The 12497-nt window shown below is 43.1% G+C and overlaps 1 protein-coding gene across 2 annotated transcripts in view; it reads left to right on the top strand.

Moving 5' to 3' along the window:
• The first annotated feature begins 430 nt into the window (after nt 1-430).
• LOC127662458 (CREB-regulated transcription coactivator 3-like) overlaps nt 431-12497 on the top strand; it is a 54944-nt gene continuing 42877 nt past the window's right edge. For both annotated transcript variants that reach the window (XM_052153644.1, XM_052153637.1), the window contains exon 1: nt 431-1731. In XM_052153644.1, the coding sequence (XP_052009604.1) occupies nt 1600-1731 (132 nt within the window). In that variant the 5' untranslated portion in view covers nt 431-1599. The remainder of the gene's footprint in view (nt 1732-12497) is intronic.

Genomic DNA, 12497 nt, shown 5'->3' with positions numbered 1-12497 from the left:
TTTGTACTTATTTTTATTTGTTTATTATTATCATTATTATTCATTTATTGTATATACATGTTGTTGTTTTTTTTATGTTTGTAATGTGTTTATTACTGCTTTGGCAACATTGTACACTGTATACAGTCATGCCAATAAAGCTCATTTGAATTGAATTGAATTGAATTGAATTGAGAGAGAGAGAGAGAGAGAGAGAGAGAGAGAGAGAGACCTGCGTACACCTAAACCTCATGGGAGAAGAGCCCTTCAATATGTCCTTCTTACTGTTTCAATAAGAAATACATCACAGGAAAAGACAATGGAGTTCATCAATCGATTTCATGGGGTCTTTAAAATAAATTTAATGGCTGTGTGTCCCTTTAAGAGAACGCCACTGCCGCCTCGTGGACACTACTTGAAAAAATTGGCATTCAGTTTTGAGGCAGGCTTTTCCCCCGGCTTGTTTTCACTCGGAGTGAGCGATCGGAGTTGACAAAACAAATGTGTACCGTGGATTGAAGAGTCGGTGTGTCACAGTTCAGGTGGATCTAGATGATGGACACGGAGAAGAGAGTCCAAGGGAATACATGCGGACTACTCGATCAAATTTCACGAATAAGTAATTTCTAAACATTTTCTCAGACTCGTATGACAACAGTGGCCGCTGATTGTCCTCGCGCAGGACATTGAGTGTCTGGTGCCGAGTTGTATTTGCTACCTTGCTGCGAAGTTCGTGTTGCGCTTACTTGATTAAGTGAGTTTTGAACGCGTAATGAGGTTTACATTCGCGAGGCCACTTGTTGAAATCGCACCCAACTAAGTTCAGTATTGTGGTCAATAGCATTGTTTTGACTCATTGAACATTAATTTGGCTGTTCAATGAGTCATTCTGTTGTTTTAATGTTGGATTATGTCACGGCTGACTCTACCTATCTCACCAAGCATTGTCAATCAAGTACACACATTTAGACAGTTAAACGTCGGCCAAGTGTCTACTTCAAATAATAACAATAATGGTAGACAGTTAAAATAGTTCTGTAATCATATAAAAACGAAGTAAACGTTTTTCTTGTCAGATTTACAGTATTTAGCTCGCTAGCTGGAGGACTTGATGGTTTTGTGACTCTAAGCGAAATATTTTAGCTTTTCTGTTTGGGAATTGCACAGTATTCATAATCTTGTCGTTGTTTCTTCCCACGATACAATAATATAACATTTAAAGAGCTGGTTTGATAAAACCAAATAAATCAGTCTTAGCTAAACTCTTGAATATTTAGCGATGTCCAGTTTCCTGACAAACTTTTAGCAAACAGAAAGTCGATATACATACAAACATTGGCGCTTCAGGGAAAAACAGTTTCAGCACACCATCGTTATTTTTCAAATTTGTTCAATTAAGTCAGTTAAGTTGTTAATGCGACTGTTTCACCACGTTTTCCTGCTCATTTACTGTGTGGTAGAGCGCTTGTCATTTAACTGACCTCCTCAAACCCATCTAAAGCATCTGGACTGCGCTCTTACATGCGTTTCAGACATGGGGGGACAATTTAGATACATTTGATTCTCATATCGCGAAAGATCGACACTCATTTCCCTGACAAGTTGATCTGTGGCCCAACTATGTCGGGATCCCCGGGCTCGAGTGGCTCCAACCCGCGGAAGTTCAGCGAGAAGATCGCGCTGCACAACCAGAAACAGGCGGAGGAGACGCGGGCCTTTGAGCAGCTCATGACAGACCTCACCGTCTCAAGGGTAAGCACTGGATCTCACTGTCTCCTTCCCTCGATTTAATAGAGCTAATGCCTACGTTTGTGTTCAAGTTTGTACTCTACGCACTTGAATCAGTGTATGAATGTAAAATCGAGCTCACTAGGAGGGGACGAGTGCTTCAGTGAGTCACTTCACTGCTGTCATTCACAGAATATATCTAATATAATTCCCCAGTTACCACTTTAACCCTTGTGCGACCTTAGGGACATTTTTGTCTTTTAAATTGTTTCGATCATTTTGGCTGTTCATGCCAACGGCATACATTTGGTCAACGGTGTGTATTATTTGGGGAATATTTATATTTCAACATCAGTTCCTATAAAACATCTGTTATACACTGTGTACACAAAATAGTTACACTCTGGACCATAATGACAAAAAAGTCCCCCATTGAAACCTATTAAAACGACACAATTTGAGCCCAGTGTCATTAAAACATAAAATCATGAATTCTATGATATTATGCTTTCATTCTGGAGCCCTGGCTTCCAAATGTAAATTCTAAACATTTTCCACCAGATGGTGCCATTTTTCTCATGCTTAGCCTATGGAGCAAATACATACTTTTTTCCTGTTTGCTGTATTATAGAGCACTGCAGGCCAACTGAATAAATGTAGCTAAAAGTGTGTGGCTGTGTTTGTATGGCTGTCAGAGTGTGTTTTGTATGTGTGTGTGTAAAAAAAAAAAAACAACAGTGGCACTATATAAACAAACTGACATTTAAAGGGTTAAATTCCTGAAAATTAATGACTATTTTGTAGTTATGATCAGGACTGATGTTGGTTAAAAAAAATTTTACTCATTGAAAGTTATATTAATATATAATATTTTTATGGCAGTTTTTGACACACTTTTGTCTGCTAAGGAACTCTGAGTAAATATTTTTATTGATGCACAAGGGTTAATCAATCATTCGGTCTTCGATATAGATGGCAGACATAATTTTGTTCTTTGACTGTAGTTGTTTTTGATAGTCATGCACCTTTACAAATTCACAAAGGCAAACAGAGTTTTAATCAAAATACCATAGTTATTACATTTATTGTTATTACTTCAAAATGGTGTGAACTTCATTCTAGCCACTATTGTCATCAAAAAAAGTAACAAAATGAGAGACTCTGAAAGCATCTTGCAATGTTTCAAGGACATTTCTTATTAATTTGCCAAGTTTTTCCAGTAACAATAATTCAGGTTATTATTGAGAGAGAGCGAGAGAGAGAGAGAGAGAGAGAGATGCCATGCCATTCAGGTAAAGAGCAATAGGGATTTGCCAGATTTAACAGAATGAAAATAATAATAGAGTTGCAACTAGCGATTATTTTGATAATCGATTAGTCTTTGATTATTTCTTCAATTAATCTGATAAATAACTGGAAAATCATTCCTGTATTTTATTAAAATGTGCTTTTTTAAAAGCATAAATGATAAAGGGAGTAAGGATTTGGTTTGATTTGATTTACTATACTGAATTCACATTTCTATACTCTCACAAAACTTTGAACAAAACCTGAATTATGAATAGTTAAGTTTGTATTTCTAATGATACATTTCTAATTATTATGATTACTTTCAGGACATATGCAAAACAGTTCCTTTACTTGTAAAATTTTAAAGTACTGTTCATCAAGAGTAAAATGATTAATCGGGGATGGAGTGGGACAAAAAATCAGCCCAGCAGAGGGAAATAGTGACACCAGAATTGAAATATTAATAATTCTGCCCAGCTGAAAAATCATAATTATGTTATATACATAGACTGATGGCCAAAAGTTTGGAATAATGTACAGATTTTGCTCTTATGGAAAGAAATTGGTAATTTTATTCCCCAAAGTGGCATTCAACTGATCATAATGTATAATCAGGACATTAATTAAGTGAAAAATTACTTTTACAATTTGGAAAAAAATTCAGACCTTCTTAAACTATTTCAAAGAGTTCTCATCAGAAAATCCTCCACGTGCAACAATGACATCTTTGCAGATCCTTTGCATTCTAGCTGTCAGTTTGTCCAGATACTCAGGTGACATTTCACCCCACACTTCCTGTAGCACTTGCCATAGATGTGACTGTCTTGTCAGGAACTTCTCACACACCTCACAGTCTAGCTGATCCCACAAAAGCTCACTGGTGTTAAGATCCATAACACTCTTTTCCAATTATCTGTTTGTCCAATGTCTGTGTTTCTTTGCCCACTCTAAACTTTCTTTTAGTTTTTCTGTTTCAAAAGTGTCTTTTCTTTGCAATTCTTCCCATAAGGCCTGCACCCCTGAGTCTTCTCTTCACTGTTGTACATGAAACTGGTGTTGAGCGGGTAGAATTCAATGAAGCTGTCAGCTGAGGACATGTGAGGCGTCTATTTCTCAAACTATTGACTCTTGTTTAGTTTTACATCTGAACTTCAACATCTCTTTCTGTACTTATTAGAGCCAGTTGTCCTTTTGTCTTTGAAGACTGTAGTGTACACATTTGTATGAAATCTTTTTTGGGGGGGCAATTTCAACCATCGAATAGCCTTCATTCCTTAAAACAATGATTGACTGAGGAGTTTCTAGAGAAAGCGGTTTATTTTTTGCAATTTTTGACCTTAAGACATGCCAGTCTATTTTATACTGTGGCAACTCAAAAACAAACACAAAGACAATGTTAAGCTTCATTTAACAAACCAAATAGCTTTCAACTGTGTTTGATATAATGGCAAGTGATTTTCTTGTACCAAATTAGTAATTTAACATGATTACTCAAGGATAAGGTGTTGGAGTGATGCTGCAGGAAATGGGGCCTGTCTAGATTTGATAAAAAATGACTTTTTTTCAAATAGTGATAATGTCCTGACTCTAATTTGATCAGTTGTGTCACTTTGGTGAATTAAAGTACCAATTTCCTTCAGAAACCGCAAAATCTGTACATTATTCCAAACATTTGGCCGCCAATGTATGTAATCAGTGACAATACTATTTTAAAACTTCCAATATTCATTTAAAATACTTAAAATGCATGTAATCAGTGACCGTGTGCAATCGTGTTTCTAAAGTATTGTTTATTTATTTTTTTATGGTAGTGTATACTTATCCTGTAACCATGTTTGCCATAGTGTATCCTGGTGAAACCACTCTTTACATTTTGCATTATCAGGACTATCAAATATCAGGACCCTAAGCATTATTATACATTTTATTAGGCCTTGTTTAATATAGTACAATCACTTATAAATGCAGTTCAGATTCACTCTGGTGCTGAAAAGACTCATCCTGGCAGCTCGTTGTATTACATGCATTTACATGATGAGAAACCATCTATAACACTTCAAAACTGGGGACATTTTGACCTTGAGATATCAGTGTGACACCCATGAATGTTGCACGATTGAGTACATTGAAATCAAGTATATAAAATCGAGGTATGATGTTACACGAGTTTGATCAAAAATATTATTGTTTATCTTGGCATGGCTGAACTTAGAGTTTGTTGATGTCTATGGAGCTTTTTTAGTTTTTGAAGTATGTTTCAGGCTATAGTTTCGGTCAGGTAGTGATTAACTAGGATTTTCACCAATGGGAAATGTTTTACCAGAAAGTAGAGCCCCACCTCATAGAGCACTCTTGTCTCTGTGAAGTCTGTAGGCGGGAATGAATGAATGAACATGATCAGTTTCATTCATTCAATTCACAATTTGTAAGGCTTTACTTTTAGTGCACAATAACATGTGGTTGTGTCGTAGTAAGTGTCATAGTTTGGAGCCATACTCATCTACAAAGGATCTATGTTACGCTGACTTACCACATCGGCCACTGGATTGAGCCCTGGAGGAAAATGCTTGCATGTAAAGGATGTTAAAACTCTTCTTTCATTTTAGACATTTTATTTGATATTTTAAAGCAATTTTTCAGGTTCAGTACAAGTTATGCTCAATCAACAGCATTTGTGGCATAATGTTGATTACCACAAAAATTTACCTAATTTCGACATGTACTGTGAGGTAATCGCAATGGAAGCGATCGGGGCCAATCTGAAAATGTGTCAAAAGTATAGCTACAAGACGTAAAATTCTAACGTTATGTCCAATTTTACAACTTTGTTGCCATGACAATGATACACTGCAAACCCTACAGTTTAAATACATGAGTTTTAACAGAAGAATTAGTGTTTTTTTTATTTTTTATTATAAGCTTCACATTTCTGCCTTTTTAAACCCTCCAAAATTGGCCACATTCACTTCCAACTGTATCCTCGATTTATGCTTTTTTTAAAGAAAAGGAGGGATGAGTTGAAATTAGTATTAATGTAATTTTCTTTGTGGTAATAAACATTATGCCACCAACACTGTCAATTGAGCTTAATTTGTATTGAACCCGGAATATTCCTATGTGATCTCAGTGATTTCGGCCGCACAGCATGCACAACAGTCTCTAAAGTTTGCTCAGAATGGTGCCAAAAACAAAAACCATTCAGTAAGTGCCAGTTCTGCGGACAAAAACGTCATGTTAATGAGAGAGGTCATGGAGAATGGGCAGACTGGTTCGAGCTGACAGAAAGGCAACAGTAACTCAGATAACCACTCTGTACAATTTTGAATTAATGAGAAGAATAGCGTTTCAGAATGCACATCATGTTGAACCTTGAGGCAGATCTATGGGCTTCAACTAGGGCTGCAACTAACGATTATTTTGATAATCGACTAATCTAACAATTATTAGAGCAATTATTCCACCATTTGTGCGATTATTGCAAGGATTAATCATTAGCTCTTAACCGATTATTCAGCTTATGCCCGACTGAAAAGGTTGTATTAAACGTGTAGGCTAACAATAAAGAGGACAAAATCATCTTTTAAAAATACCTCTAAATAACATTCACTGAAATACTTTTGTTTTATTCAGTAAAAAATTCACTCCAATAAACCCTTTTGTTATCAAGTGCTTTTGTCTAAAAATCCTTAAAACATAATACATTTACTTGAGAAGCAACATACACCGATCAGCCAAAACATTATTAGGCAGGTGGTTTTAATGTTTTGGCTGATCGGTGTATAAGATATTTAGACTTACTGTAAGAGGATTTATCTTAAATATAAGTGTATTTTGTATAGTTGTATTTTTTCCACGTTGTTATACTTCTGCGAGTGCAGTAAAGACCTGTTAAAGATCTGTTCTCTAAAAGCAAGTCTAAACATCTTATATGCTGCTTCTCGGGTGAATGCATCTTTAAAAATTTTTAAAGGATTTTTAGATATTTTACAATATTTGTATCTTTAATATTATATTCAACATTCTCTTGATAGCCATTTTTTCTTCTGCAGTATAGCTGCTAAAGAAAATGTAATTTGTTTTCGATATTTATATTGGAAAACAAGCCAAAACAAATCATAAACGTATTTTGTTGCAGTGAAAGACTTCCCTCTCACCTTTTTGTTTACTTCAGTCTATCCGTAACTCACATAAACACAAACTCCCTCTTATTAATAAAGCTGCATATTGCCAATATTCTTTACGATAAGAAATACACAGTGACGCATTATGATTCAATAAGTAACGCCGGGGTGTTTCCTATAAAGACGCTCGACATGCAAGTTTTGCTTCAGCGGATCGGCTGAAGTATTTACTTAAGTATTTTTGTATAATTCAAATGGATAATCCCTCATATTTTGCGATCAACATCACCTGTAGCTGTTTGGAAAGTTTAAAGTGCATCTGGACTGTGAGCGTTGTTTTCTTCCTCTCCTCTGTCAGGCGTGAACTGCAGCGCTGCTCTCACGCGGTATCAGTCAAGTTTAATGTGATCTCGTGTTATGTTGACCTGTTGATACGCACCACCTTTTTGATTACAAACCATGAAAATGACATACCTGAACTTAAATGGTTGTATTTACTGGACCCTTTGGCGTATGGACACAGTTGTAGTATCTTTTGAAAGAAGACACTTTGCGCTTTATTTCCCAAGTTTCAGAATTAATATATGTTTTTAAAAGTTAGAGAAGCTGAAGTTTATAGTAATGGAAATATTTTGTGATGAACATGTTTTTATAATCTAAAAAACAATAATAAAAGTGCCAAGACAACCCAGAAATACAATGTTCTCAAAACCACAAGTCTAAAGAAGATATGTTTCAAATTTGAAGATCATCTAACAAAAAATGAGGTTCCTCCAAGCTTTTTTCTCTGTAAAATCACTGCCGGTGTACTGAGTAAAATTAAGGCTCCGCCCTTCAAGACGACAGCAAATCTGACTGCACGGCTTTGCTATTATGAATAAAACTACACCCCATTTTTAAAAATAGACTTTGGAGACAGGCTCATTTTGTTTATGAGACTCTAATATACAGTTCTCTTACGAGAGGTTCTCTCGTATTGCGTAAGCTAGCTTACGCTACGGGAAAGATTCATCTTTTCTGAGATATTGAAGCCAAAAAATTATCCTTAATTTTTGTATCCATTGTCAACGCAGTGCGGCAGCTGCAGACCTTGAGCGGGCTAGCTAGCGAGCTCATAGGTTGCTCTGCGGCAACTGCTGCAGCCTATAGACGAGCTTGGGCGAACTCGCATCCAATGAGAGGCGTCCAGCGCTCACTGCATCAAAGCCCGCCAAAAAGGGCGTGACTAGAGTGCATATAAGCGTAGTTCGTAGGCTGGAACCCTGGTTTTCATTTTTCATCTCTTCAGCGAAGCTCTCCGCATCGCTGACCTGGAAGCCGCGTCGCCGTTTGAGGGGCATCTAGCAAGCGTGGACAGCGCTAGAAGAAGCCGGCCGTCTCAGCCACCTTCAGCCATCCTGCGAGCTACGCCATCCGACGACGTATCCTTTTATTAAGCAAGCTAGTTCTCAAGAACTATTCACAAAAGAGTACGAGCGTCTTTTTCAAGATGCCTCGCTCCACTTGCGCCTCATGTCGCGCCCTTCTCAGCACAGGAGACCGCCACATCATCTGCGCTCTCTGCCTGGGACTGGGGCACGCAGAGCTCGCCCTCACTGAGGGCGGATGCGATTTCTGCGAGGAGCTACCGATGTCGACCCTGCGGGCTCGACTCGAAGCGATCAAAGCAGAAACCGCCGCGCCGCCTACCCTCAGCCGCGCAGGAAGAAGCGCCGCTCACAAAGGCTGCCGGAAACTGTGGTTGAAGCGACTGCCTCGCCGGAGCCTCTCCCTCGAGCATCGCTTTCACCCTCCCCGCCCCGGGACGCGCAGTTGCCGCCGGCGGCCGCACTGCTGCCATCTCGGATGACGAGCCGGAGGATAAGGGCTGCTGTTCCATCATGGCTTCGGACAGCGAGGAGTGGACAGGCTCCCAAGCCTCCTCCTCAGCCCAGGAATCCAGCAGGACCAGCGCCCGAGTCGAAGGGGAGTTAACACGCCTCCTCACACAGGCCGTCGACCGCCTCGGGCTCGAGTGGTCACCGCCCCTGAGCAGGCACCCAACAGACTCGGCGGCTGCTTTCTTCAAAGCCATCGCCGCTCTACACCCGCGGCCGGGCCGCTCCCTTCCTGCCGGAATTACATACGGAGCTTGCAAAGTCGTGGAACGCTCCGTTTTCAGCCAGGACCCGTTCACACGTCTCCACCTCTCTCGCGATCGGTGGGCGGCGCCACTGAGAGAGGCTACTCCTCCATCCCCCGGTCGAGGACTTCGGTAGCAGCACACCTTTGTCCGCCCTCCGCGAGATGGCGTTCCAAGCCTGTGCTCCGTCTAAGGCCTGCAGAGCGACTTCCGCCTATGTTGGCCGCGCCTATTCCGCCGCCCGGCCAAGCCGCATCTGCTCTGCACTCAATGGCCGCTTTACAGATCCTACAAGCAGACCTTCTTCGGAGTGGGATGAGAAAGGCAGGCACCCAGAGGCTGTTACTGATCTACTGGCGCGACAGACCTCGCCCTTCGGCTACCAAAGCTGCAGCCCAAGCTTTAGGGAAGTGCATGGCCTCGCTGACTGTGACCGAGAGACACTTATGGCTAACACTAGCCGACATGGGAGAAGCAGAGCGCTCCACGTTCCTCAACGCACCGCTCTCTCCAACCGGTCTCTTCGGCTCCGCGGTGAGTGGCATTGTTGACCGCTTCTCAGAAGTCCAGAAAGCCACCCAAGCCATGAACCTCTTCCTGCGGCGTCGCGCTAGCTCCTCTGCAGGCCGCTCACGTGATCAGCCTCCTGCACGAGCCTCTTCACAGCGCCCAGTTCAACAATCTCAGACTTCTCAGCGTCGACAGGGCGGCCGCCCTCGATCAGGCTCAGACAGTCGCCGCGAGACCGCCTCCCGCGGGCCTCGATCTAAGGTAACGCTGAAACCCGAGCAGCCGAAGTCTTCCTAACTGTGTTGAACAAGCGACGGCTCAGTCCGCCGCGGCCGGACCACTGTCAAAGCTTTACCCCTGTCAGTCCCCTTCTCTCAGGCTACTACAGTGGTGAATTTAGCAGCCAACAAGCCGGTGACACTGCCCGCTTGCCTGCACTCAAACGCCGTTTTCACGGCGACCCAAATAAATCTTGTAAAGAGCAAACATGTCTTATGTGTAGAAAAAGTGCCCACAACCCAGTGTTCAGCCCCTACACACAAGCATAACACATCCCGTGCCCCTATCAGAGCACGCTCTCATAAAGCGATTACTGAACCGCTCGAGCGTCAGAGTCAATGAAGGCGCCCACAAATGCGTCTGTGCGCCCATTCTCTGCCCGCTCTGTCACACGACCAGCCCTATGTGTAGAAAATGTGCCCACAATCCAGTGTTCACTTCTGCACACAAGCACTGCATGTCTCGTGTCCCCACCAGAGCACGCTCACATAAAGCGATTACGAACCGCTCGAGCGCTAGAGTCAATAAATGCGCCCGCAAATGCGTGCGCGCGCCCATTCTCTGCCCGCTCTGTTACACGGCCAGCAACCATTCCTCTGTGTGTAAGTCCCGTGCCCATGACTATGCTTACGCATCACGTAACAGATGTGACTCTTTCCCCATTCATTCCAATCGGAAGTCACTCACAAAACAGCCTGTTCATGCTGTCTGCGAGCAATCATGCATGAACACACTAAACGCGCTCACACATTTTGTTCAGCTCTGTGTGCGGCAATCAGAGCGAATTGGCCATTCACCCTCTAGCGTTACGCTTCAAAGCGTGGGAAGCTATTCCAGGGATATCCAAGTGGGTGTTAAGCACAATACAACAGGGCTATTTGCTACAGTTCGATCGCCGCCCCTCGCTTCAGAGCTGGCTCGAAACCACTGTGAACACGGAAGCAGCGTGCATGCTTCGTTCAGAAATAGCAAGCCTTCTGTGCAAAAGGGCCATAGAAAAGTGCCACCCTCTCTGAGCGAGTCGGGGCTTTACAGCCGTTATTTTCTTGTTCCCAAGAAAGACGGCGGCCTCAGACCCATATTAGATCTCAGGGTTTTGAACAAGGTGCTTGCAAAAGACCGTTCAAAATGCTTACAATCAGGAAACTCCTCGCGCATGTGCGCCAGGGGACTGGTTTATTTCTCTCGATCTGAAAGATGCATACTTTCAGATTCAGATAAATCCCCGTCACAGGCCATTCTTGAGATTCGCCTCGACGGCCAGGTTTATCAATACACCGTCCTTCCGTTCGGCCTGTCCTTAGCACCTCGTACTTTCACGAAGTGCATGGATGCGGCGCTCGCACCCCTCGCGGAGTCAGGGTTTGCGAATTCTGAACTATTTGGACGACTGGCTGATTATGGCTCAGTCACATATGGAGCTTCTGTCTCACAGAGCAGTTCTCCTCAGCCATCTGAACAGTTTGGGTCTTGCAGTCAATTGGACCAAGAGCTCACTACAGCCCAGTCAGACCATTTCCTTCCTGGGAATAGAACTAGACTCCGTGGCAATGACGGCTCGCTTATCTACACAGCGCGCGCGCCGTGTTCAGCGACTAGCCGCATCTTTTCAGATGAACAGCCTCACGCCTCTGAAGAAATTCCAGAGAGTGCTAGGTTACATGGCCTCAGCCGCAGCAGTACTTCAGCTGGGTTTACTGCACATCGCTCGCTTCAGCATTGGCTAAACACCCGCGTCTCGCCGGGCTTGGGCCACAGGCCGCCAGCCCATCAAGGTGACTCAGACCTGCATATCAGCTCTGCAGCCCTGGACAGTGGCCGAATGGTATCAGCGGGGAGTGACAATGGGAGCTGTATCTCGCCGAAAAGTCATCTCGACAGACGCGTCCAACACGGGTTGGGGCGCGGTCTCGCGAGGGCTCTCCGGTTTCGGCCTATGGTCAGTTCAGGAAAAGCTCCTTCACATAAATTGTCTGGAAATGATAGCGGTCGAGTACGCCGCCGTGCGCTTTCTCCCGGTCATTCAGGGTCACCACGTCCTGGTCCGTTCGGACAACAGATCTGTGGTATCCTACCTAAACCGTCAGGGCGGTGTCAGATCCAGGAACCTCTTCCATCTGACAAAACGCATACTGAGTTGGTCCCAGTGCCACCTGCGCTCGCTGAGGGCGACGCGACGTGCCAGGCCACCTGAACGACGGCCCGGACAGACTGTCCAGAGACAATATTCCCCAGGGAATGGTCCCTGCACGCTCAAACAGTCCAGACGTTATGGCACCTATTCGGCAGAGCAGAGATAGACCTCTTTGCGTCCAAAGAGAACTCTCACTGCCCAGTAATTTTCTCGAAGCGAGGACGCCGCTGGCCCAGGACTGGCCCAGACGCCCGCTTTACGCCTTCCCTCCCGTCTCGCTATTGCCACAGGTAATGCAGAGGATCAGGGAAACGCGTCACTCGGTGCTCCTCAT

This window comes from Xyrauchen texanus, chromosome 2, assembly GCF_025860055.1.
Source record: "Xyrauchen texanus isolate HMW12.3.18 chromosome 2, RBS_HiC_50CHRs, whole genome shotgun sequence".
NCBI classification, from domain to species: Eukaryota; Metazoa; Chordata; class Actinopteri; order Cypriniformes; family Catostomidae; genus Xyrauchen; species Xyrauchen texanus.
This window is presented reverse-complemented; position numbering and strand designations above follow the sequence as displayed.